The sequence below is a fragment of the Leucoraja erinacea genome, chromosome 5, assembly GCF_028641065.1.
Source record: "Leucoraja erinacea ecotype New England chromosome 5, Leri_hhj_1, whole genome shotgun sequence".
Taxonomy (NCBI): Eukaryota; Metazoa; Chordata; class Chondrichthyes; order Rajiformes; family Rajidae; genus Leucoraja; species Leucoraja erinaceus.
In genome coordinates this window covers 9,295,984-9,320,094 of record NC_073381.1, presented here as the reverse complement: position 1 = coordinate 9,320,094, position 24,111 = coordinate 9,295,984, and the positions used below count along the sequence as shown (strand labels likewise).

At 45.8% G+C, this 24,111-nt stretch overlaps 1 protein-coding gene across 2 annotated transcripts in view; it reads right to left on the bottom strand.

Annotated features, from left to right (window-relative positions):
- Positions 1 to 22,750, bottom strand: part of LOC129696919 (melanocortin-2 receptor accessory protein 2-like) — a 28,205-nt gene extending 5,455 nt beyond the window's left edge. Inside the window, exons 1-3 of one of the 2 annotated variants that reach the window (XM_055635022.1) lie at positions 22,662 to 22,750; positions 9,971 to 10,095; positions 2,120 to 2,219 (exon numbers count right to left, since the gene is read on the bottom strand). In XM_055635022.1, coding sequence (XP_055490997.1) covers positions 2,120 to 2,219; positions 9,971 to 10,088 — 218 coding nt within the window. In that variant the 5' untranslated portion in view covers positions 10,089 to 10,095; positions 22,662 to 22,750. Of the gene's footprint in view, positions 1 to 2,119; positions 2,220 to 9,970; positions 10,633 to 22,661 lie in introns of those variants that run through there. The other variant, XM_055635021.1, reaches the window with a different exon arrangement.
- Between the last annotated feature and the right edge of the window lie 1,361 nt (positions 22,751 to 24,111).

The window sequence follows — 24,111 nt, the reverse complement described above, 5'->3', positions numbered from 1 at the left end:
CCTCCCTGCTCCTATACTCAAATCCTTTTGCTATGAATGCTAACCTACCATTCACTTTCTTCACTGCCTGCTGCACCTGCATGCCTACTTTCATTGACTGATGTACCATGACACCCAGGTCTCGCTGCATCTCCCCTTTTCCTAATCGGCCACCATTTAGCTAATAGTCTACTTTCCTGTTTTTGCCACCAAAGTGGATTACCTCACATTTATCCACATTATACTGCATCTGCCATGCATTTGCCCACTCACCCAGCCTATCCCTAGTGCGATCAATGATCGGCATGGACTTGGGTGGGCCGAAGGGCCTATTTTCATGCTGTATCTAGAGGCACAAGAAACTGCAGATGCATCCCTCTGTTAATCTTGTACATTTTGTTCTGTTTATTGTGGTGTTCACCATTACTGTGTATATATATACATAATGTTCACTGTGACATCCATATGAATAATGGACTTAATTGCACCCTGATGTGCATGACAACACACTAATCTGATCAACCCACTGTTTTGTCCACAGCCGACAACTATAGTTGAAAGCAAAATAATTGCAGCTATTTTCCTGCGTTGTCAATATTGTCAGCAGAAACAAGAACAAATAATGTGGCAATTATTTATTTTCCTCAACATCAATAGCTCAACCACACAGCACAATCAGGTGCCCTTTCAGATAATATAAGATTGTTAGAGGTGAAGCAAAATAAGGCAGGATTTTTATTATTCAACCACCCTTAAATAAAACCTAACATTTCCAGTTTATTGTGCTTCATGTTGAAATTATATGCCTGGAGTAATGGTGTGGTACAATCAGAGATTTGAGATAACTTTCTGTGGTTCTATCATACAATAAGATCATTAGTTATAGGAGAGGAATTAGGCCATTTGGCCCATCAAGTCTCCTCCACCATTCAATCATGGCTGATCTATCTTTCAATTATCATATCACAGTTTATCACAGTAGGAAGGAACTGCAGGTTCTGGTTTAAATCGAAGATAGACTTGAAAAGCTGGAGTAACTCAGCGGGACTGACAGCATCTCTGGAGAGAAGGAGCCAGAGACCCTTCTTCAGACTGAAAGGCACGTGGAAGGAAAACGAGAGATATAGACGATGATGTAGACAGAAAAAGAACAATGAATGAAAGATATGCAAAAAAGTTACGATGATAAAGGAAACAGGCCAAAGGCTGAAGGATCGCCCAGTCTACGTTTGGTCTTGCTGATACTTCCCCTGCAACCGCAGAAGATGCAACACCTGTCACTATACCTCCTCCCTCGACTCTGTCCAGGGACCCCGACAGTCCTTTCAGGTTACGCAGAGGTTCACTTGCACCTCCTCCAACCTCTTCAACTGTATCCGTTGTTCAAGATCAAAATGTGGGCTCTTGTACATCGGCGAGAGCAAACGCAGACAGGGCGTTCATTTCAATGAACATCTTTGCTCTGCCCGTCTGGACCTACCTGATCTCCCAGTTGCCAAACACTTTCATTCTCCTTCCCATTCCCACACTGATCTTTCTGTCAAAGGACAAAGGACATTTATTGTCACGTACACCAATTGGTGTAGTGAAATTTGAGTTGCCATTTGCAGCACACCAATAAGTCCTAGGTCTCCTCCATTGTCAGAGTGTGGCTAAACGCAATTGTAGGAACAGCATCTCATATTTTGCTTGGGCGGCTTGTAGCCCAGTGGTATGAATATTGATTTCTCTAACCAAGTAATCCCGGCATTCCTTCTCTCTCTCTATTCCTCCCCCACCCAAGACGCACCAGCTCTTCATTTTCACCCAACAAACAGCAAACAATGACCTGTTTCCTTTATCATGGTAACTTTTTTGCATATCTTTCATTCATTGTTCTTTGTCTCACTACATCATCGTCTATATATCTCCTTTCCCTTTCCCGTGACTTTCAGTCTGAAGAAGGGTCTCGACCCGAGACGTCACCCGTTCCTTCTCTCCAGAGTTGCTGCCTGTCCCGCTGAGTTACTCCAGCTTTTTGTTTGTATCTATCTATCCATCTATCCATCTATCCATCTATCCATCCATCCATCCATCCATCCATCCATCCATCCATCCATCTATCTATCTATGTTTGAAGAAGAGCAATGTGTCTACTCACTCTTGGTGTGGTGCTCCCGTCTTGGTCAACAAGGTCAACACGAAAAACATGAAGAGTATGAACACTGCCAGGCCAACCCAAAAGCCAATCACGATGGAATCTGCAAAAGAGCATTTTGTTTTTCATTCCTGGAGCTTAAATATTAGCACAGTTGCAATGTCTCCCATGAAATAATAACCTGGTAAATTATTTTTTGATTTAGAGATAGTATGGAAAAGGCCCTCCAGCCCACTGAGCCCACACCAACCACTGATCGCCATGTAGCACTAGCTCTATGTTATCCCTCTTTTTCGCATCCACTCATGAGCAGCAATTTACTGGTTCTTGGTCCTCTAAAATATTCCAAATGGAATTTGAACTGGAGGCGATGGAGAGTGGACTTAAGTAAAAAAGGATTCTTGGAGAAGAAGAACTACCTTAAATTTAGTTGCGTCTGGTTGAGTAACTATGGTAGGGTGAAGACTATTCCATGCTTTAATCGTGCGGGGGAAGCATGAATTGCTGTACGGCCAGTTAACTTATAAACCTGCATGATTTTAGGATGTGGGAGGAAACCGGAGCACCTGGAGGAAACCCACGCAGTCACAGGGAGAACCTGCAAACTACACACAAACAGCACCCGAGGTCAGGATCGATCCCAGGTCTCTGGCATTGTGAGGCAGCAGCTCTAACAGTTGGGCCACACTGTAGTACATGGAGATGCTGTGCACTTATACCTGGGTCCAACATTTAGGGATGTGCAGATATGGGTTAAATGCGGGCAAGAGGGACTAGTGTAGATGGACAGCATGGATGAGTTGGGCCGAATGGACCCAAGCATAATTCCATAGCCAGGTCAGTAATGCTAAGCCTGAAGGGCCAATGTTAGCTTTAGAGTCCAGGAGCATGAAGTACATCTTACAAGGAGTCAGTGTTTGGAGTCTATCCCAGGACCACATAGAGGCAATTACTTTGTCTGGCAATGATATTAACGGCAGAAGCCAAATGTTGTATGTTAATAAAATCAAAATCCAGGCAAGATGGTGCCCGAGCCAGGTGGCTTACTGCGTGCTGGTCCCTGAAGCAGATTTGTAATCATTCATTACAATCGTTCCACTCTTTAAGCCTCTACTTCAACGACAGCGTTTCTTACTTTATGCTCTTGCACTAAACATTATTCTCTTTAACCTATATCCGTACACTGTGGACGGCTTGACTGTTAAGAGCCGGTCCCACCAGCATGCGACTGCGTGTGGCAAGCGCGACCAAATCGGAAACGGGGGCTGCACGGAGGTCGAGTGAGTGACGTGAAGTTCGAGTGAAGTCCGCAGGAAGTTCTCGCGTGACATATGGCGTCAAGAGGTTGCGTCCGGCATCAAGATGCTGCGTATGCGCGTCGAGGCGGTGCGTACGGTGTCGAGGCGGCTGCGGGCCGGCAGGCCGTTGCCGTGCGGAATTTTTGAACACTGTCAGTTTTTTGCAGCCCCGCGTGATGTCCGGACCAGCTCCGCACAACTCCAAACGGCTCCGGCGATCGAAGTGGGACCGGCCCCGTGAGACCGTACGGCTCAAACGATCACGTTAGGTCGCGCTTGCCGCATGCAGTCGCATGCTCGTGGGACAGGCCCTTAATGAGGTATTGCCTTTCCGCTGACTGGTTAGCACGTAACAAAAGCTTTTCACTGTACCTCGGTACACGTGACAATAAACTAAACTGAACTAAAAATTGGGGCAACACGGCGGTGAGGACTCAGTGGGCAGAAGGGCCTGTTTCCTTCCTGTATCTTTAAATTAAACTAAAAGGGATTGTGAGAGTTAAAGAAGATTTATAAAGAAGATTTACCAGAATGATGACTGGATTAGCAGGTATTAGTTACAGAGAGAGGCTGCACCGACTTGGATTGTTTTCTCTGGAACGCTGGAGGTTGCACGGAGACCTGATAGAAGATCTGGAGGACATGGCTTTAAGGTGAGCAGAGCACAGTTTTAAAGGAGATGTGCAGGGCTAGTTATATTTTTACACAGAAGATGGTGATTGATTAGTAAGAGAGTCAGGGGTTATGGGGAGAAGGCAGGAGAATGGGGTTGAGGGGGAAAGATAGATCAGCCAGTGATTGAATGGTGGAGTGAACCTAATGGATCAAATGGCCTAATTCTGCTCCTCGAGCTTATGAGTGCCTGGAACATGCTGCCGGAGGTGGTGGTTGAGGCAGATACGATAGTGGCATTTAACCTCCTCCTCTGGCAGATGTTTCCATGTATCTACCACCCTACCCAGTACCAATCAATGAAATCTCTTCTTGAATGAATGAATGAATGTATGAATGGATGAATGGATGAATGAATGAATGAATTAATGTATGTGTGAATGAATGAATAAGTTTATTGACCAAGTATTCACATACAGGGAATTTGCCTTGGTGCTCCGCCCACAAGTGACAACATGACATACAGTGACAATTAAGAACGACACATAAAACATTAATAACAAAACATGATCGATTAAATATGTGAATTAAATATAATACCAGAGCAAAAAGAGGCTACAGATTTTTGGTTATTGAGTAGAGCTACAACACGTGAAAAAAAGCTGTTTTTATGTCTGGCTGTGGCAGCTTTGACTTCAAAGGAAGTGATTCAAAGAGTTTGTGGCCAGGGTGCGAGGGGTCAGAGATGATCTTACCCGCTCGCTTCTTGGCCCTTGCAGTCTACAGTTCATCAATGGAGGGAAGGTTGCAGGTATATCTCTTACAGGTATATCCCTTCTTAGGGCAGCATGGTGGCGCAACAGTAGAGTTGCTGCCTCACAGTGCCAGAGATCCGGGTTCGATCCAGACCACGGGTGCAGTCTGTGGGGAGTTTGTACGTTCTCCCCGTGACCTCCGTGGGTTTTCCCCAGGTGCTCCAGTTTCCTCCCACACTCCAAAGAAGTACAGATTTGTAGGTTAATTGGCTTAGGTAACAATGTACAAATTTTAAATTGTCCCTAGTGTGTAGGATAGTGTTAGTGTGCTGGGATCGCTGGTCGGCTTGGACTCGGTGGGTTGAAGAGCCTGTTTCTGCACTGTATCTCTAAATTACAGTTTTTTTTAAAGTATAATAACTCAAGCTCCCCCTCCAGACCCAACGGCTCGTAAAGGGTTACACAAAAAAGCTGGAGAAACTCAGCGGGTGCAGCACGAAGGTGGGTTTCGGGCCGAAACCTGGGTTTCGGCCCGAAACGTGTATTTCTTCGCTCCATAGATTGCATCCGCTGAGTTTTCCAGCTTTTTTGTATAACCTTCGATTCTCCAGCATCTGCCCCTCCCTCTTAAAACGGCTTCCTTGTAAATCTTTTCTGCCCTCTCTCTAGTTTATCCACCCTATCACACGGCAACCAGAACTGCATACAACACTCCAAGTGCAGTCTCACCAACGTCTTGAACAGCTGGAACATGAAATCCCACCTCATGTATTAAATTGCACAAGGTTTAATTTATAATTTGCCCAGATGATGCTATTTCATGAAGCTGTGTCTAATGAAACTGCTGAAGTAGATAGCATATTCTTCTCCACATCCTGTTCACTGGAGCTGGCTTGATCACCCTGCCTGGAATCTCATGTTCATAAGTGATCGGAGCAGAATTAGGCCATTCGGCCCATCAAGTCTACTCCGCCATTTAATCATGGCATGCCCATCGAACATAGAACTGTATACAACACAGTAACAGGCCCTTCGGCCCACAATGTCTGTGCTGAACATTATGCCAAGCCCATCACTTATCTACCTGCACACAACCCATATCCCTCCATTCCCATCATATCAAATGCCTATAAATAATAGATAATAGACAATAGGTGCAGGAGTAGGCCATTAGGCCCTTTGAGCCAGCACCGCCATTCAATGTGATCATGGCTGATCATCTCCAATCAGTACCCCGTTCCTGCCTTCTCCCCATATCCCCTGACTCCGCTATTTTTAAGAGCCCTATCTAGCTCTCTCTTGAAAGTTTCCAGAGTACTGGCCTCCACCACCCTCTGAGGCAGAGAATTCCACAGACTCACCACTCTCTGTGAGAAAAAGTGTTTCCTCGTCTCCATTCTAAATGGCTTACACCTTTTTCTTAAACTGTGGCCCCTGGTTCTGGACTCCCCCAACATCGGGAACATGTTTCCTGCCTCTAGCGTGTCTAAACCCTTAATAATCTTATATGTTTCAATAAGATATCCTCTCATCCTTCTAAACTCCAGAATATACGAGCCCAGCCGCTCCACTAACATACTTTCCTCCACCACCCTCAGCAGCACCTTTCAGACACACATCTGTGTGAAAAAACTTGCCCACGCATCTCCTTTAAACGTTGCCCCGCGCACCTTAAGCTGATGCCCTCTGGTATTTGATTTTTCTATTTTGGGAAAAAGATTTCTGACGGTCTACCGCTCATAATTTAAACACTTCTCTTAGGTCTCTCCACAATCTCTGGCGTTCCAAAGAAAACAATCCAAGTCTGCCCAACCTCTCCCAGTAGCTAATGCCCGCCAATCCAAGCAACATCCTGGTAAACCATTTCTGCCACTTTTTCCAAAGCCTCCCACATCCTCCTTGTAATGGGGTGGCCAGAACTCCACACAATACTCTGCATGCGGCCAAACCCAAGCCTTATAAAGCTGAATCATGTCTTCCAGCCTCTAAGAGTGCACTGAGGCATGGACGCATACTGTATGCCTTCTTTACTACTATAACTACTTGTTTTGCCATTTCTATGGAGTTATGGGCATCAGATCAGGAGGAATTTCTTTGGTCAGAGGGTGGTGAGTGTGGAATTATTTGCCACTGAAGGCTGTGGAGGTCTAGTTAGTGGATATTTATAAGGCAGTGGTAGATAGATTCTTGATTATTGCGTGTGTCAGAAGTTACGGGGAGAAGGCAGGAGTATGGGGTTAGGAGGGAGAGGTAGATCCGCCATGATTAAATGGCGGAGTGGACGATGGGCCGAGTGGCCTAATTCTACTCCTATTCCTTTTGACCTTATGACATAGCCCCTTCAGCCCACTGGGTCCACGCTGACCATCAAACACCCATTCACACTAGTTCGATGTTATCCCACTTTCTCATCCACTCCTTACACACTTGGAGCAATTTATGGAGGGCCAATTAACCTGCAAACCCGCAAGTCTCTGGGATGTGGGAGGAAACCAGAGCATCGGGAGGAAACCCACGCGGACAGCGCCTGTAGTCGGGAATAAAGCTGGATCTCCAGCTGCCTTTCTGCGAGGATTGCAATGGAGTTATGGGCATCAGATCAGGAGGAATTTCTTTAGTCAGAGGGTGGTGAGTGTGGAATTATTTGCCACTGAAGGCTGCATTGACCACCAGGTGGCGCCAGCAATAGCTGCCTCGCCAACAGTCTGTCAGTCCTATCCTTCTTTGTGTTTTAACAGTATGTGTTAAATGTATGTTTTTAGTGTTCTTTAGCTTGTTCTATGCGGGGGGTGGGGGTTGGGGGATCCTTTTTCCAATTTCTAACCTCGACAGAGATGCGATTTTTTTCTGTATCGTATCTCCGTCCGCACTGCGGCCTATCGTCGAGAAGTTGGCGGCCTTTGCTGGAAACTGACTTTTGAGAGCTCCACCGCGGGTGGCCCACGGGACTTTAACATCACGGAGCCCACGATCCCTTTGCCAGGGATCGACCTCGGAGCTCCAACCGTGGGAGCTTGTGGATTTAACATCACGGAGCCCACGGTCTCGGGTCAGAGACTGACTTCGGGAACTCCAGGCCGCAGGAGTTTCGACCGCCGGCTGCGGGAGCTTCGACCGCCCCAACGGATGGTTCGACTGCCCCAACCGCGGGAGAATAAAGAGGAAGAAGATTGGACTTTATTGCATTCCATCACAGTGAGGAATGTGGGGAATTCGCTGTGGTGGATGTTTATGTCAATTTCTATGTAGTTGTGTGTCTTGGTGCTTTGTTTTTTGTATGACTGTATGGTAATTTGCATATCACTGTACCTTAATTGGTACACATGACAATAAAAGACCTTTGAAACCTTTGAAATTATGTATTCATGTTTACGGAAGAAAGAAAATCAAACATAACCTGAGCTTTGATTACAGCGGGGAAGTGAGACTTCTGCTCTGAAAGGTTAATTTTAGCAGGTTGTGTCTGTAAAGATTGTCAGCAAACACTGTGAAAGGTATGAACCAGACAAACAAATGCTGCAGGCTAATTCTGGCACATTTCCATGACAGATATCCTGCATCGTAACATGAATGGCAACAAATCATTTCCCTAAATTCTGATTTATGATTGCAAACTCGGTAAACATTTTCACAATAAACCTGGTTAGTAACATGGAGATTGATTGAGGAAAGCAAATACATCTTTGAATAGAAAACCAGAGAGAGAGAATATGAAAGGAGGATACCAGAGTCAACAATATTTGATAGAAGTCTCAAAGCTTTATAATCTGGTTAACTAATTCTCTCAGGAAGAGTGTCATTTATTTTCTCATATTTTATTATGACCTGAAGAATGATTAGATCAAATTTATCAAATACTATTTTAATAAAAGATTAGACTTTCTCTCATATGTGTCAAACTCCCTGGAGATTTAGTTTTAGTTTTGAGATACAACATGGAAACAGGCCCTTCGGCCCACCGAGTCTACGTTGACCAGCGATCCTCGCACACTAACATTATTCTACACACACTACGGACAATTTTTACAATTTTACCAAGCCAATTAACCTACAAAGCTGCAGGTTTTTGGAGCGTGGGAGGAAACCAGTGCTCCTGGAGAAAACCCTCGCAGGTCATGGGGAGAACGTAGAGATAACACCTATGGTCAGGATCGAACACAGGTCTCTGGTGCTGTAAGGTAGTAACTCTACCGCTGCACCACCGTACCATCCTAGATAGTCACTGGTGTGGTTTCTGTAAAGCTCTAAAGATTCAGCATTAAAGTATTTCATGTCCTCTTTTACCAAAGTACCTTGAGTTATGCCTGCACCAAATTCCAAAAGTGTAAAAGCGCCTCCAGACTCAGGGCCATTTTCTTCCCAGCTGTTATCATGCAACTGAACCATCCTACCACAAATAACCTCATTGGAGAACCTTGGACTTTACTGGACTTTATCTTGAACTAAATATTATTCATGTTATTCCCTCTGACACCCGTGCTAATCAAGAATCTATCTATCTCTGCCTTAAATATATCAACTGACTGCCTCCACAGCCTTCTGTGGCAAAGAATTCCACAGGTTCACCACCCTCTGACTAAAGAAATTCCTCCTCATCTCCTTCCTAAAAGAACATCCTTTAATTCTGAGGCTACATCTAGTCCTCAACTCTCCCACTGGTGGAAACATCCTCTCCACTTCCACTCTACCCAAGCCTTTTGTAATATCTTTATTGTTGTTGCTTCTCTCTCCTATTTCCTACCCCATGCCTACATTTTTTTTAAATCCATTTAAAACTGAACAGAGGTTTTAGAGTTTCATGCACCCAGTTAGTTTTTATGATTTTGTGAAATTCTGCAACATATGCATTAAATCAAGCCTGCTGTGGGCTACATTAGGATGACAGGTCTTTAAAATGGTGAGGTATTCTGATATGAAGAGATGGATTCTAATGTGTAAGAAAGAACTGCAGGTGGGGTTTCAAATCAGTCTGAGGAAGCGTCTCGACATGAAACGTGACCCCTTCCTTCTCTCCAAATATTCCGCCTGTCCCTCCCGCTGAGTTACTCCAGATGGATTCTAATGTAGGAAACATTACTCCTTAGACCACAGTTCAATAAGCTCGACATATTGTTGGCCTGACTAAAAAATTATTAGTTTGCCACTTGTAACCTTTGATTCATATTGGGAGATCATTACTGTTCACTTACATCTGTGTGCCTTCAATCCTTCAAAGGAAACTGGTTCGTAGTCATAATACTCATAGCCCCAGATATAATCACTGTTAGAGACGGTAGTCTTGTTGGTAGTGGGATTATCCGTAGACATTTCACACCTGTAACAAACCATAATAGTCTGAATTTGAGTTTAGTTCATTCAGTTTTGTTTATTGTCACACGTACCGAGGTACAGTGAAAGGCTTTTGATGCAAGCTAACCAGAAAGGCAGTACATCATTACAATCGAGCCTCCCACAGTGGGCAGATACAAGATGGTGGCCGATTGGGAAGGACATTCTTGCCATAGAGGGAGTACAGAGAAGGTTCACCAGACTGATTCCTGAGATGTCAGGACTTTCATATGAAGAAAGACTGGATAGACTCGGTTTGTACTCGCTAGAATTTAGAAGATTGAGGGGGGGATCTTATAGAAACTTACAAAATTCTTAAGGGGTTGGACAGGCTAGATGCACAAAGATTGTTCCCGATGTTGGGGAGGTCCAGAACAAGGAGTCACAGTTTAAGGATAAGGGGGAAATCTTTTAGGACCGAGGTGAGAAAAACATTTTTCACAGAGAGTGGTGAATCTGTGGAATTCTCTACCACGGAAGTTAGTTGAGGCCAGTTCATTGGCTATATTTAAGAGGGAGTTATTTTATTATTATTATTAAAGCTTTATTTCAGACACAGGTCCATATACACATCAAAGAGTTAGATGTGGCCCTTGTGGCTAAAGGGATCAGAGGGAATGGAGAGAAGGCAGGTACAGGATACTGAGTTGGATGATCAGCCATGATCATATTGAATGACGGTGCAGGCTCGAAGGGCCAAATGGCCTACTCCTGCACCTATTTTCTATGTTTCTATGTTTCTATGACGTGAATAATGTTTGGTGCAAGAAAAAGCCCAGTAAAGTCTGATCAAAGATCGGCTGAGGTTTTCCAATGATAGCTCAGGGCTGCTCTCTGGTTGTGATTGGATGATTCAGTTGCCTGACAACAGCTGAGAAGACACTATCCCTGAATCTGGAGGTGTGCGTTTCACACTTCTATATCTTTTGCCCGATGGGAGAGGGGGGAAAAGGGAGTGGCCAGGGTGTGACCCATCCTTGATTCTGCTGCTGGCCTTGCCGAGGCAGCGTGAGGTATAAATGGAGTCAATGGAAGGGAGGTTGGTTTGTGTGATGGTCTGGGCTGCGTCCACAATTCTCTGATATTTCCTGCGGTCTTGGATGGAGCTGTTCCCAAACCCTCCTGCAATCAAACCAGAAGTGTATTCCAAATAAAATTGCAATGTACTTATTGGACTTTAATATAGAAATCTATCTGCAAATCCATTCAAAGTGCAGGTGGAATCAATTTAGTCATTTAGTGACCCACTGGGCCACATCAAACAAGAACACTTGGACAGTTTCCAATATCAAGGTTGATGGGTTCCTTTCCAACTGGCTACGTAACAAAAGAAACTGTTGCAAAAATTAATTCTCCACAGTTGAACTCAAAAATCACAAGTGTTACATTGCATCACAACTAATGAAATGCCGAGCTGATGATATGGTGGAGCTAATGACTGTGAAATGCCGACCCTTCTACTTACCCAGGGAACTAACAGCAGTCTTCATAACGGCTGTCTATGTACCACCGAGCGCGGACGTGAAGGAGGCTATGACAGAGCTCTACAACAACATCAGTGGGCAGCAGAGGGAACATCCAGATGCTTTCTTCATGGCAGCTGGGGATTTCAACCAGGCAAGTCTTACATCTGTTCTGCCTAAATTCTACCAGCATGTGAACATTGCAACCAGGGGGAAGAACAAACTAGATCTGGTGTACACCAACATTAAAGATGCATATAAAGCAGCCCCCCTCCCCCATATCGGCAACTCTGACCACCTAGCGGTTATGCTCACACCTGCATACAGACCCAGGGTGAAACAGGACAGGCCAACGGTCAAAGAAGTCAGAACATGGCCACAGGGAGCTACGGCAGCACTACAAGACTGTTTTGAAACCACACAGTGGGCCATTTTCAGAGAGGCAGCAACAGATGACAGTGGCATCAACCTCCAAGAATATACAGAATCCGTCATCGCATACATCAATAAATGTATTGAGGATGTAACGGTGGTAAAAACCATCAGGAGGCGTGCCAATCAGAAACCTTGGCTAACTGGGGAAGTGTGTTCCCTACTGAGAATCCGGAATGCGGCATTCAAATCTGGGGACAACGCAGCATACAAACTGGCAAGGGGTAACCTATCCCGGGGGATCAGGGAAGCGAAGAGGCTGTATGGACAAAAACTCAATAGCCACTTCGCAAATGACAAAGACACTCGTCGCTTGTGGCAGGGATTTCATACCATCACTGACTACAAGCCCCCCCCGCTGCGGATATGCCAAAACAACCCCTCCCTACCAGATGAACTGAACGAGTTCTACGCACGGTTTGAGGTTAAAAACAGCACCCAGACACGTGCACTACTGCCATCTCCCAGTGACCAGTCGCTCAGGCTGTCCGCAGCCAGAGTTAAAAAGGCCTTTGCCAGCGTCAATCCACGCAAAGCTGCAGGGCCGGACAACATTCCTGGATGCGTTCTAAGAGACTGTGCCGAGCAACTGAAAGATGTCTTCACAGACATTTTTAACATCTCACTCAGCCAGGCAGTAGTGCCCAACTGTCTTAAGAGTGCCACCATCGTCCCTGTCCCGAAGAAACCAAACCCAGCCTGCCATAATGACTTTCGACCAGTGGCCCTAACACCCATTGTAATGAAGTGTTTTGAGCGACTAGTTATGCAGCACATCAAAAATAGTCTACCTGCCGACCTAGACCCACTGCAGTTCGCCTACAGAGCCAACCGATCCACAGAGGACGCAGTCTCAACAACACTGAACCTCGTATTGTCACATCTCGATCGGAAAAATACCTATGCCAGGATCCTCTTCATAGACTTCAGCTCTGCTTTCAATACAATCATTCCGCAGCAGCTGGTGGAGAAGTTGGAGCTATTGGGGGTTGATGCTGGCACATGTAACTGGGTCCTGAACTTTCTGTCGCAACGGCAGCAGACAGTCAGGGTGGGCAGTAGGACATCAAAAACCATAGCCGTGAGCACTGGCTCACCCCAAGGCTGTGTCCTAAGCCCCCTGCTGTTTAGTCTGCTGACACACGACTGTACTGCCAGACTCAATAACAACTTCATCAACAAGTTCGCTGATGACACAACCGTGGTGGGTCTCATCAGTGACAATGATGAATCGGCGTACAGGATGGAGGTGGAGCTGCTCACAGGTTGGTGCAAATCCCACAACCTCATTCTTAACGTGGGAAAAACTAAGGAGATGGTGGTTGACTTCAGGAGGGCGGGGAAACAACACCATACACCTCTGCACATCGACGGAGCTGATGTGGAAAGGGTCAGCAGCATGAAGTTCCTAGGACTACATCTGTCTGATGACCTGACGTCCACGGCCAACACCACAGCTCTGGTCAAGAGAGCCCAGCAGCGACTACACCCTCTCCGAAGACTACGTAAAGCAGGCCTCCCCACCACACACCTACGGACTTTTTATAGGGGGACTGTCGAGAGCACATTGACCTACGGCATCACTTCCTGGTTCGGGAGCTGCAAGGCGTACGAACGGCACCAACTAGACAGGATAGTGAAGACCGCCAGCAGGATTATTGGTGCTCCACTCCCCTTCCTGCTGGACATATACAGGAAGAGATGTATCAGCAGAGCCATCTCCATCATCAAAGACCCTTACCACCCATCGCATGACATTTTCTCCATCCTCCCATCTGGGAAGAGGTACAGGAGCATTAGCTGCAAAACCAGCAGGATGCTCCTCAGCTTCTTCCCACAGGCTATAAGACTGCTAAATGGACTTTGCCCCCTGCCAAGTATCGCGCACAAACCCCCAACCTGGACACACTGCAGCAGAGCCACTGTTGTGCCGCTGCCGGTCGGAACGCTTGTTGAATGTTTAGTAGAGTGTTAAATTTGTTCATGATACATGTATTTTTTATTTCTATTTATTTTTCATGCACACTGAATGGACACTGGTTGAGCAACGTTTTTTTGTTTCCTCTGGGTATGCGAATACTCACGAAATGACAATAAAGATATACAATACAATACAATACAATGGTGAGGATCTTCAACTCCCGGTGGCTCAGCACTTCAACTCCCCCTCCCATTCCGAATCCGACCTTTCTGTCCTGGGCCTCCTCCATATGAACATTGACCTCTAATTTCAGCCAGCCCCTACTTTGCAATGACACTTGAGACCCAACCCAAAATGTCACCTATCCATGTGGTCTAGAGATGCTGCCTGACCCAGTGAGTTACTCCATCACTTTGTGTCTAGTTTGGTTTAGTTTATTGTCACGTACACCGAGGTACAGTGAAAAGCTTTTGTTGTGTGCAAACCAGTCAGAGGAAAGATAACACATGATTAAAATTGATCCATTTACAGTATAAATACATGATAAGGGAATAATGTTTAGTGCAAGGCAAAGCCCCATGTACAAAACAGCAAAGGGCACAAAGTCAGGCAATTTAGGCCTGATCCGTTGAGTTTCTCCCATCGTTTTGTGTATTAACCAGCATCTGTAGTTCCTTGTTTCAACAAAACATCATGTCAAAGTATCAATTTATTAAGATTTTATTATTTAAAGCACTTCAATTTATTAACTTATTTACAAGAATAATTTCTTGGGCTCATTGAGGAAGGAGCTACAATTGGAAGCATTATTCCACAATTTTTTTCATCATAGTAGGCATAGTAAATTAATAAATTAGTAATAATTAATTATAACACACCAAGAAAAGACACAAAGTACTGGAGTAACTCAGCAGGTCAGGCAGCATTTCTGAAGAACATGGCCAGAAGGGTATAAGAGGTGACTGCAGATACTGGTTTACGCCAAATGTAGATGCAGTCTATGATCTGAAGAAGGGTCTCGACCTGAAATGTCACCTATTCCTTTTCTCCAGCGATGCTGCCCGATCCGCTGAGTTACTCCAGCTTATTGTGTCTAACTAAGCAGGATCATTGGTGCCCCACTCCCTTTCCTGTTGGAGATCTATCAGAAGCGGAGCATCAGCAGAGCCATCTCCATTATCAAGGACCACTATCATCCATCACACCACATCTTCTCCATTCTGCCATCTGGGAAGAGATACAGGAGCATCAGCTGCAAAACCAGCAGGATGCTACACAGCTTCTTCCCACAGGCAATAAGACTGGTTAACGGACTGTGTCCCCTCCCCATATATCACAAACCAACACATCTAACCTCGCTCACACTTTGACAGCTAGACACCTGTCAAAGCAAAGCCACTGTTCGGTCTGAATGACTGTTTTTATTTCAATTTTTAGGCCTATTTTAGATATGGTAATTTTAATTTTTAATTTTAAAGCTATATGTATTTATTCTGTTTTTATGAACTGCACTGATGGGAACTGATTGAGAAACATTTTTTTTGTTTCATCTGTGTATGTAAGTATTCAGTTAAAATGACATTAAAGTAAATACTGAATATTGATACTGAACTATGGACAGATGGGTCCTGCCCCGAAAACTCACCTATCCAATTCTCAAGGGATGCTGCCTGACCCACTGAGTTACTCCAGTACTTTTGTGTATTTTTTTGTAAGCAGCATCTGCAGTTCCTCGCGTCTCCATTACAACAAACCAAGTGCCTTCTGTTCCTCTACACATATCTCCCCTGTGATTCAACCCACTCCTTGCACGGCAGCGCTTATATTTTTGCTGAGGAGATAACTCAGGCACTCGTCAATTACCCAGTAACTCGAGGAGATTACAAATCATGCTCTCTTTCAAATGGATGTCACTTTAGTAATCATAGGTCTGACAGTTTCACGAGGAATGCCTTCTTAAAGGATCACATCTCAGGGCACCTTAAGGGTTAGATGCTCCGAGTTGGAGATACATGGTGTGATGTCTTGCAATTGTTCAGTGCAACTAAACTCATATTGAACGAGATCTCAACCAAACCTCCAATGTTTTACATTCACATAAAATGGTTATATTTTGGGAAAGAATATATAGGTATGTTTCCAAACATCTGGTTACATTTTGCCACCATCTACTCTCAAGGCACACAGTGCTGGAGTAACTCAGCAGCTCAGGCAGAATTCTCTGCATAACATGGATAGGTGACATTTCTGGTCGTGACCCTTCTTCAGACTAGTACTAGGTGACCCTACTTCAGACTAGGTGAGGTTTCCATCATGGCAAAGACGCTTCTTATTACAGTTATAGTAGCGTTGTTGGAGAGGAATTTGCATGGACTGCTAGCTGATGAAAAAAATCTGTTCTGTGATCCTGCCCCGTATTTTTTTTTTAAGTTGCTGGTCGATTGCGTCACTTATTGAATTTAAACGCGACTAAAAACGCCTTCAATGCCTTCAACATCACGGATCGCAAGTGCAGGACAAAACAAAAGGTATGTCGTTTATTTAACATATTATCTTGGCTTTTTGGCGTGGCTTCATTTTAACCGGCTGATGCGAAAAATGTTATTTAGGCCCCGCTACAAATTGGCCGTGTCTTGCCTGCTGATGGGGCTTAAATCATGGCAGCAGCAACATTCCAATCAATCACATTCCAGAAACATCCACTCTCAAGATAATCAAATTCATTATTTTTTTTTGCACAATCATGTCATAAGAACATCTAAATCATCTATGTTTTGTATTATTGTCTATCCATATTTTCATACTAAATATCCACTGAACAGTTTTAGTCAGATGTGTGGTGCAAAATATAATGATTTTGATTATCTTGAGAGTGGATGTTTCTGGATAAATTTATGGGAATTAACAATTTCCGTCACAACGGTCAATTTTGTAAATATCTGCAATTAGGTAACTAACTAATTATATGCTTTAATTTCAGGTCATCCAAGTAAGATGTTGTAGCGGCACCTAGTGGTTAGGTCATTCTTGCTATGCGATCCTCGGCAGTCACGGGAAGGAGTCACGGGATTTAGGGGGGTGCCTTAGTATATAAGAACTGACCTTCCCTCTCTCGCCCAAAGATCCTATAGCGAGCAAGATAGTCCACTGGACGAAAAAGACGTAGTACGGTCATGGGCAGATTCATGGGTAATTTTCGGCCCCATTTCCGTAACTGGCTTCCGTCTCCGCACCAAAGATCCCGTAGCAGAGCAAAGATAACTAGTGCGGAGACGGAAGCCGGTTACGGAAACATCCTCATAAAAGTAAAAGCTATTTGGTAAAAATCTTCTCCTCATTTTCAGGATTTTAATTTATTAACACAAACTGTTCCCCCGCAACGTTGATTACACTGCAAGTCGGGTCGGGTTGGGTTACGGAAATGGATGAAAAAAAGGCCCGCGTTCCGTTCCGTTGCGTACTACATGTCCGCCCATTGCATTTAGCAGGAGTGGTCTATCTTGCTATAGGATCTTTGCTCTCGCCCTCTTCTGCTTCCTCTCACTTCATGAGCGTGTCCTGCCGCCTCAGCAGGAGCTCAACCGAACCCACGAGGCAACAGCCTCTCAGCAACAACAATGACTATTATGTTAGAGTTCTAAACATGCATGTATATCTAACCTACAATGCCTGAAATGAAGAATCCATTTATTCACCACGTTTGTGCCTCTACAATCTGGGATGTCAGGACTGTCTTGTGAAGAAAGACTGGATAGACTTGGTTTATACTCTCTAGAATTTAGGAGATTGAGAGGGGATCTTATAGAAACTTACAAAATTCTTAAGGGGTTGGACAGGCTAGATGCAGGAAGATTGTTCCCGATGTTAGGGAAGTCCAGGACAAGGGGTCACAGCTTAAGGATAATGGGGAAATCCTTTAAAACCGAGATGAGAAGAACTTTTTTCACACAGAGAGTGGTGAATCTCTGGAACTCTCTGCCACAGAGGGTAGTTGAGGCCAGTTCATTGGCTATATTTAAGAGGGAGTTAGATGTGGCCCTTGTGGCTAAGGGGATCAGGGGGTATGGAGAGAATGCAGGTACGGGATACTGAGTTGGATGATCAGCCATGATCATATTGAATGGCGGTGCAGGCTCGAAGGGCCGAATGGCCTACTCCTGCACCTAATTTCTATGTTTCTATGTTTCTATCACATTTGTTTCAGAATGCCTCAATCTATAATAACTGAAAATTTCATTCATTTCTCTTATTTCTTAAGAAAGTTATGGGCTTTTATGTCAATTGACTGTCCTCAATCATAGCTTTTGTGTTAAGTCAATGGAAAAGCAACAGGGAACAAGATGCTAATTTCCGAGTATGAAAATGTCCATAACTTTTTTTAATACTGAAAATATTAAAATGTGAATTAGATATCAAATTAAAATTCTGTTCATGCTTTATCTGATGGGATAAATTACAGGCTTGATTGTTACAATCTCAAAATGTTGTAACATTCCTAGTTTATAGAATCAATGTATGCAGAAACAGGTCTCTTGGGCTACCCATGCCGAGCTTTAAATACCAATCCATACTAATGTCATTATTAGCAATTATTCTGTAACCTTCGATGCCTAACTGCACACAATCCTCAGCCACAAGCTCAAATCAATACTAATGTTCCAACTTCTGTTGGAACATTCGTCAACATTATTTTGAGGATGAGACTTCAAAGGATCTATCAGTAAATCCCCTCTGGGACCAGATGATTGAACAGTTGAATCATTCGTTGATTCCAGTTTCCACTGGTCAATGTAGCCGTGCAGTCATAGTCGCGAAGAACCTGTTTCCGTGCTGTATCTCTAAACGGAAATAAACCAAACTGACCAGACTGATTCCTGGGATGTCAGGACTTTCATATGAAGAAAGACTGGATAGACTCGGCGTGTACTCGCTAGAATTTAGAAGATTGAGGGGGGGGATCTTATAGAAACTTACAAAATTCTTAAGGGGTTGGACAGGCTAGATGCAGGAAGATTGTTCCCGATGTTGGGGAAGTCCAGAACAAGGGGTCACAGTTTAAGGATAAGGGGGAAATCTTTTAGGACCGAGATGAGAAAAACATTTTTTACACAGAGAGTGGTGAATCTCTGGAATTCTCTGCCACAGAAGGTAGTTGAGGCCAGTTCATTGGCTATATTTAAGAGGGAGTTAGATGTGGCCCTTGTGGCTAAAGGGATCAGGGGGTATGGAGAGAAGGCAGGTACAGGACACTGAGTTGGATGATCAGCCATGATCATATTGAATGGGGGTGCAGGCTCGAAGGGCCGAATGGCCTACTCCTGCACCTATTTTCTATGACCAGTCTTCTTTCCTCGCCAGTGTGGCACCTCTCAAACTGTTCTACAAGAAACGTTATGTGGCACCTCATCTATTAACCCCTGGAAATCCAATTATGGTACATGAAGGTATCCCCAGACAAGTTGTCAAAGAAATCCCCAGACAAGTTGATTTCCTTTGGACACGCAAGTAACTGCAGAGGCTGGAATCGTGAGTAAAACACAAAGTGCTGGAGGAACTCAACGGGTCAGGCATCATCTGTGGAGGGAATAGACAGGCGACGTTTCCGGTCTAGTCCTCGTTCTTCAGGGAATGGGGATTCCCCTCCGCCACCATAGATGAAGCTCACAACAGGGCCTCATCCATACCCCGTAACACTGCTCTCTCTCCCCATCCCCGCACTTGCAACAAGGGCAGAGTCCCTCTGGTCCTCACCTTTCACCCCACCAGCCAGCAACTACAACACATAATCCTCCGCCATTTCCGCCACCTCCAACATGACCCCACCACTCGCCACATCTTCCCATCTCCCCCCATGTCTGCCTTCCGCAAAGACCGCTCCCTCCGCAACTCCCTTGTCAATTCTTCCCTTCCCTCCCGTACAACCACCTCCCCAGGTACTTTCCGTTGCAACCGCAAGAAATGCAACACCTGTCCCTTCACCTCCCCCCTCGACTCCATTCAAGGACCCAAGCAATCGTTCCAGGTGCGACAAAGGTTCACCTGCATCTCCTCCAACCTCATCTACTGCATCCTCTGCTCTAGGTGTCAGCTGATTTACATCGGGGAGACTAAGCGTAGGTTGGGCGATTGTTTCGCCGAACACCTCCGCTCAGTCCGCAATAACCAGCCTGACCTCCCGGTGGCTCAGCAACTCCCCCTCCCATTCCCATTCCGACCTCTCTGTCCTGGGTCTCCTCCATTGCCAGAGTGAGCAACAGCGGAAATTGGAGGAACAGCACCTCATATTCCGCCTGGGGACCTTGCGTCCGGATGGCATTAACATTGAATTCTCCCAATTTTGCTAGCCCTTGCTGTCTCCTCCCCTTCCTTAACCCTCTAGCTGTCTCCTCCCACCCTCCCATCCGCCCGCCCTCGGGCTCCTCCTCCTCCCCTTTTCCTTCCTTCCCCCCCCCCCCCCCCCCCCCCCCCCCCCCCATCAGTCTGAAGAAGGGTTTCGGCCCGAAACGTTGCCTATTTCCTTCGCTCCATAGATGCTGCTGCACCCGCTGAGTTTTCTCCAGCAATTTTGTGTACCTTCGATTTTCCAGCATCTGCAGTTCCTTCTTGAACCCCTTATTCAAACTGATTGATTTTTATCTAATTACCTTCATTTATTGTTCTTGCACCACTATTTGCTTTTAATAACAACATTTTATGATCGACGTTAAGTTAAATTTATTTTCTTCCACTTTTAACTTCCCTCTCCTGATATCAGATCCAATCCGATTCTCAATTCGTTTTGTGTAGGAAGGAACTGCAGATGCTGGTTTAAACCGAAGATAGACACAAAATGCTGGAGTAACTCAGTGGGACAGGCAGCGTCTCTGGAGAGAAGTCATGAGTGACGTCTACAAAATAGGTGACAACAGAATGAAAGATATGCAAAAAAAAAGTAACAATGGCCTGTTTCCTTTATCAGTTACTTTTGTGCATATCTTTCATCCCTTTGTCCTTTATCTCTCTACATCACCGTCTATATCTCCATCTCCCTTTCCCCTGACCATCAGTTTAAAGAAGGGTCTCGACCCGAATCATCACCCACTCCTTCTCTCCAGAGATGCCGCCTGTCCCGCTGAGTTACTCCAGCTTTTTGTGTGTATTCTCAATTCGGCTTCCCATTTTAAAAGAGGTGGGTTAGGTTAGGTTAGACTCCCGAATTCGGATGGGAGGGAGAAAGGGTTACCGACCTGAAACGTTTCAACAATTCAACGTTAACCCGTGTCTCTCCCCGCTGTTGAGGAACATTTGCAGCGTTCACCTTATTTCGGAATCACAGTATCCACCCGCAGCGATAACCTTGTGTGGACCGCCAGTCAGTCCCCGGTTGCTCAGTTGCCGACCGCCCGACGCCAGATAGCAACCCGTGTTTCCAGCAACCCGGCTTGTGCAACTGTTCATTCAGTTACAATGATACAAAGTGGGGCGGGATGCCACAGAGCGTCGCTCCTGCAAACCCTGGACTGCTCGCTCTTGAAATATCGAACTGCACCTTCAACAGCCAAAACACGGTGGCGCAGCGGTAGAGTTGCTGCCTAATTATAGTTTACAGAGACCCGAGTTCAATCCCGACTCCGGGCGCTGTCTGTACCAAAGATCTTATAGATCTTTGGTCTGTACGAAGTTTGTGCGTGGGTGCGTGAGTTTTCTCCCACACTCCAAAGACGTACCATACAGGTTTGTTAGTTACTTGACTTGGTATAAATGTCAATTATCCCTACTGTGTGTAGTTTTCTCCAGAGATGCTGCCTGTCCCGTTCCAGCACTTTGTGTCCAAACCAACGTCTGCATTTGCATCCGCAGCTCGCTGTATCTCTAAACTAAACAAAACAAAACATCCTCTCCCAGACTGACCCGAAACAAGACCGCGGCTGCAGTAGACATGCTATCGGTAAATGGTGCTGAGAAACGAATTCACCTTGCGGACGTTTGCAGCGTTCACATATACATTTGCAGGACACTGGGTATTGATCAGAGGCGCCGTGTTCCACTGTTGGATGTATATCTAGGGGTCCTGTCCTGCCACAGAGTTACGTTTCAGGGGCGGCGGAGATACACACACATTCACAAACTCAGCTCTCCTTTGAAGCGAGCGTCAGCACAAATGCAGTGTCGGAGAGTTATAGAGTGATACAGTGTGGAAACTTGCCCACACCGACCAACATGCCCCACCTGCCTGCGCTTGGTCCATATCCCTCTAAACCTGTCCTATCCAAGTACCCGTTTAATTACTCTCCCCCTCCCTCTCTCCCCCTCTTTTCCTCACCCCCCCTCTCCTCCCCCCCCTCCCCCCCCTCACCCCCCCCCCCCCTCTCACACTCCACCCCCCCTCTCACACTCCATCCCCCCTCTCACTCTCTCTCCCCCCTTCCCTCTCACACCCCACCCCCCTCTCTTTCCTCACCCCCCCCCCTCTCCACCCCACCTCACACCCCACCTCCCCTCTCACACTCCACCCCCCCTCTCCTCCACCTCCCCTCTCACCTCTCCACCCCCCCCCCTCTCTCACCTCTCTCCTCTCACTCTCCCCCTTCCCTCTCACTCACCCCCCCCCCCCTCTCTCTCTCTCTCTCTCTCTCTCTCTCTCTCTCTCACTCTCTCTCTCTCTCTGCCCCTCTCTCTCTCTCCCCCCCTCTCTTTCCATCCCTCCCTCCCTCCCTCCCTCCCATCTCTCCCTCCTCTCCAACCCCGGTTATTCACCTCCCACAGCGGGACGGGTCCGCTCACTGCACCGCCGGCTGGTTCTCGGACGGTCCGGAGCTCTCTAATGTAACATCATAGCCGGGACTGAGCGAAGTTTTCCCGGTGACTGGGCGGGTCTGAGTGTGAGCGACCATCCCCATCCCGCCCCCTTTCAGGCGCGTTAAGGTCCAGATCCGTTTGAGTCAAGGTTGCATTATCTGTGGTGAGCAAGTGGGGGTTGTCCAGCGTTGCTTTCAGATATACAGACATCGAATCTGCTTACACTGGAGAGGCAAAGACGCTTGCTTGCTTAGTTTCTCTTTTTTTCCTTTTTACTTTTTTCACTTTTTTCTTTTTCTTATTTTCTTTTTCTTAATGGTTCCTTTCTTGCTTCGTTTGTTGGTGGGTATCTGAACCGCCGCCTCGCACTGGGAGAGAGGAGGCAACACACAGCCACATTGCACGGCCCCGATAGTGTATTGTGTTCAGTTCTGGGCACCATGTTATGGGAAAGATGTTGTCAAACAAGAAAAGGTGCAGAAAATATTTACAAGGATGTTAGAAACATAGAAACATAGAAATTAGGTGCAGGAGTAGGCCATTCGGCCCTTCGAGCCTGCACCGCCATTTAATATGATCATGGCTGATCATCCAACTCAGTATCCCGTACCTGCCTTTTCTCCATACCCTCTGATCCCCTTGGCCACAAGGGCCACATCTAACTCCCTCTTAAATATAGCCAATGAACTGGCCTCAACTACCCTCTGTGGCAGAGAGTTCCAGAGATTCACCACTCTCTGTGTGAAAAAAGTTCTCCTCATCTCGGTTCTAAAGGATTTCCCCCTTATCCTTAAGCTGTGACCCCTTGTCCTGGACTTCCCCAACATCGGAAACAATCTTCCTGCATCTAGCCTGTCCAACCCCCCAAGAATTTTGTAAGTTTCTATAAGATCCCCTCTCAATCTCCTAAACTCTAGAGAGTATAAACCAAGTCTATCCAGTCTTTCTTCATAAGACAGTCCTGACATCCCAGGAATCAGTCTGGTGAACCTTCTCTGCACTCCCTCTATGGCAATAATGTCCTTCCTCAGATTTGGAGACCAAAACTGCACGCAATGTTGCCAGGACTCGAGGGTCTGAGCTATAGGGAGAGGTTGATTAAGCGGGGACTCTATTCTTTGGAGCACATGTGGATGAAGGGGTGGTCTTACAGAGGTGTAAAAAATCATGAGATGAATAGATCAGGTAAATCCACACAGTCTCTTGCCCACAGAAGGTGAATCGAGATCCAGAAGACACAGGTCTAAGGTGAGGGCTGAGGTGGGGAGGAGGGAGATTTAAAAGGAATCTGAGGGGTAACTTTTTTCACATAAAGGGTGGTTGGTGTATGGAACGAGCTGCCAGTGGAGATAGTTGTGGCAGGGATTATCGCAACATTTAAAATACATTTAGACAGGTACATGTCTTT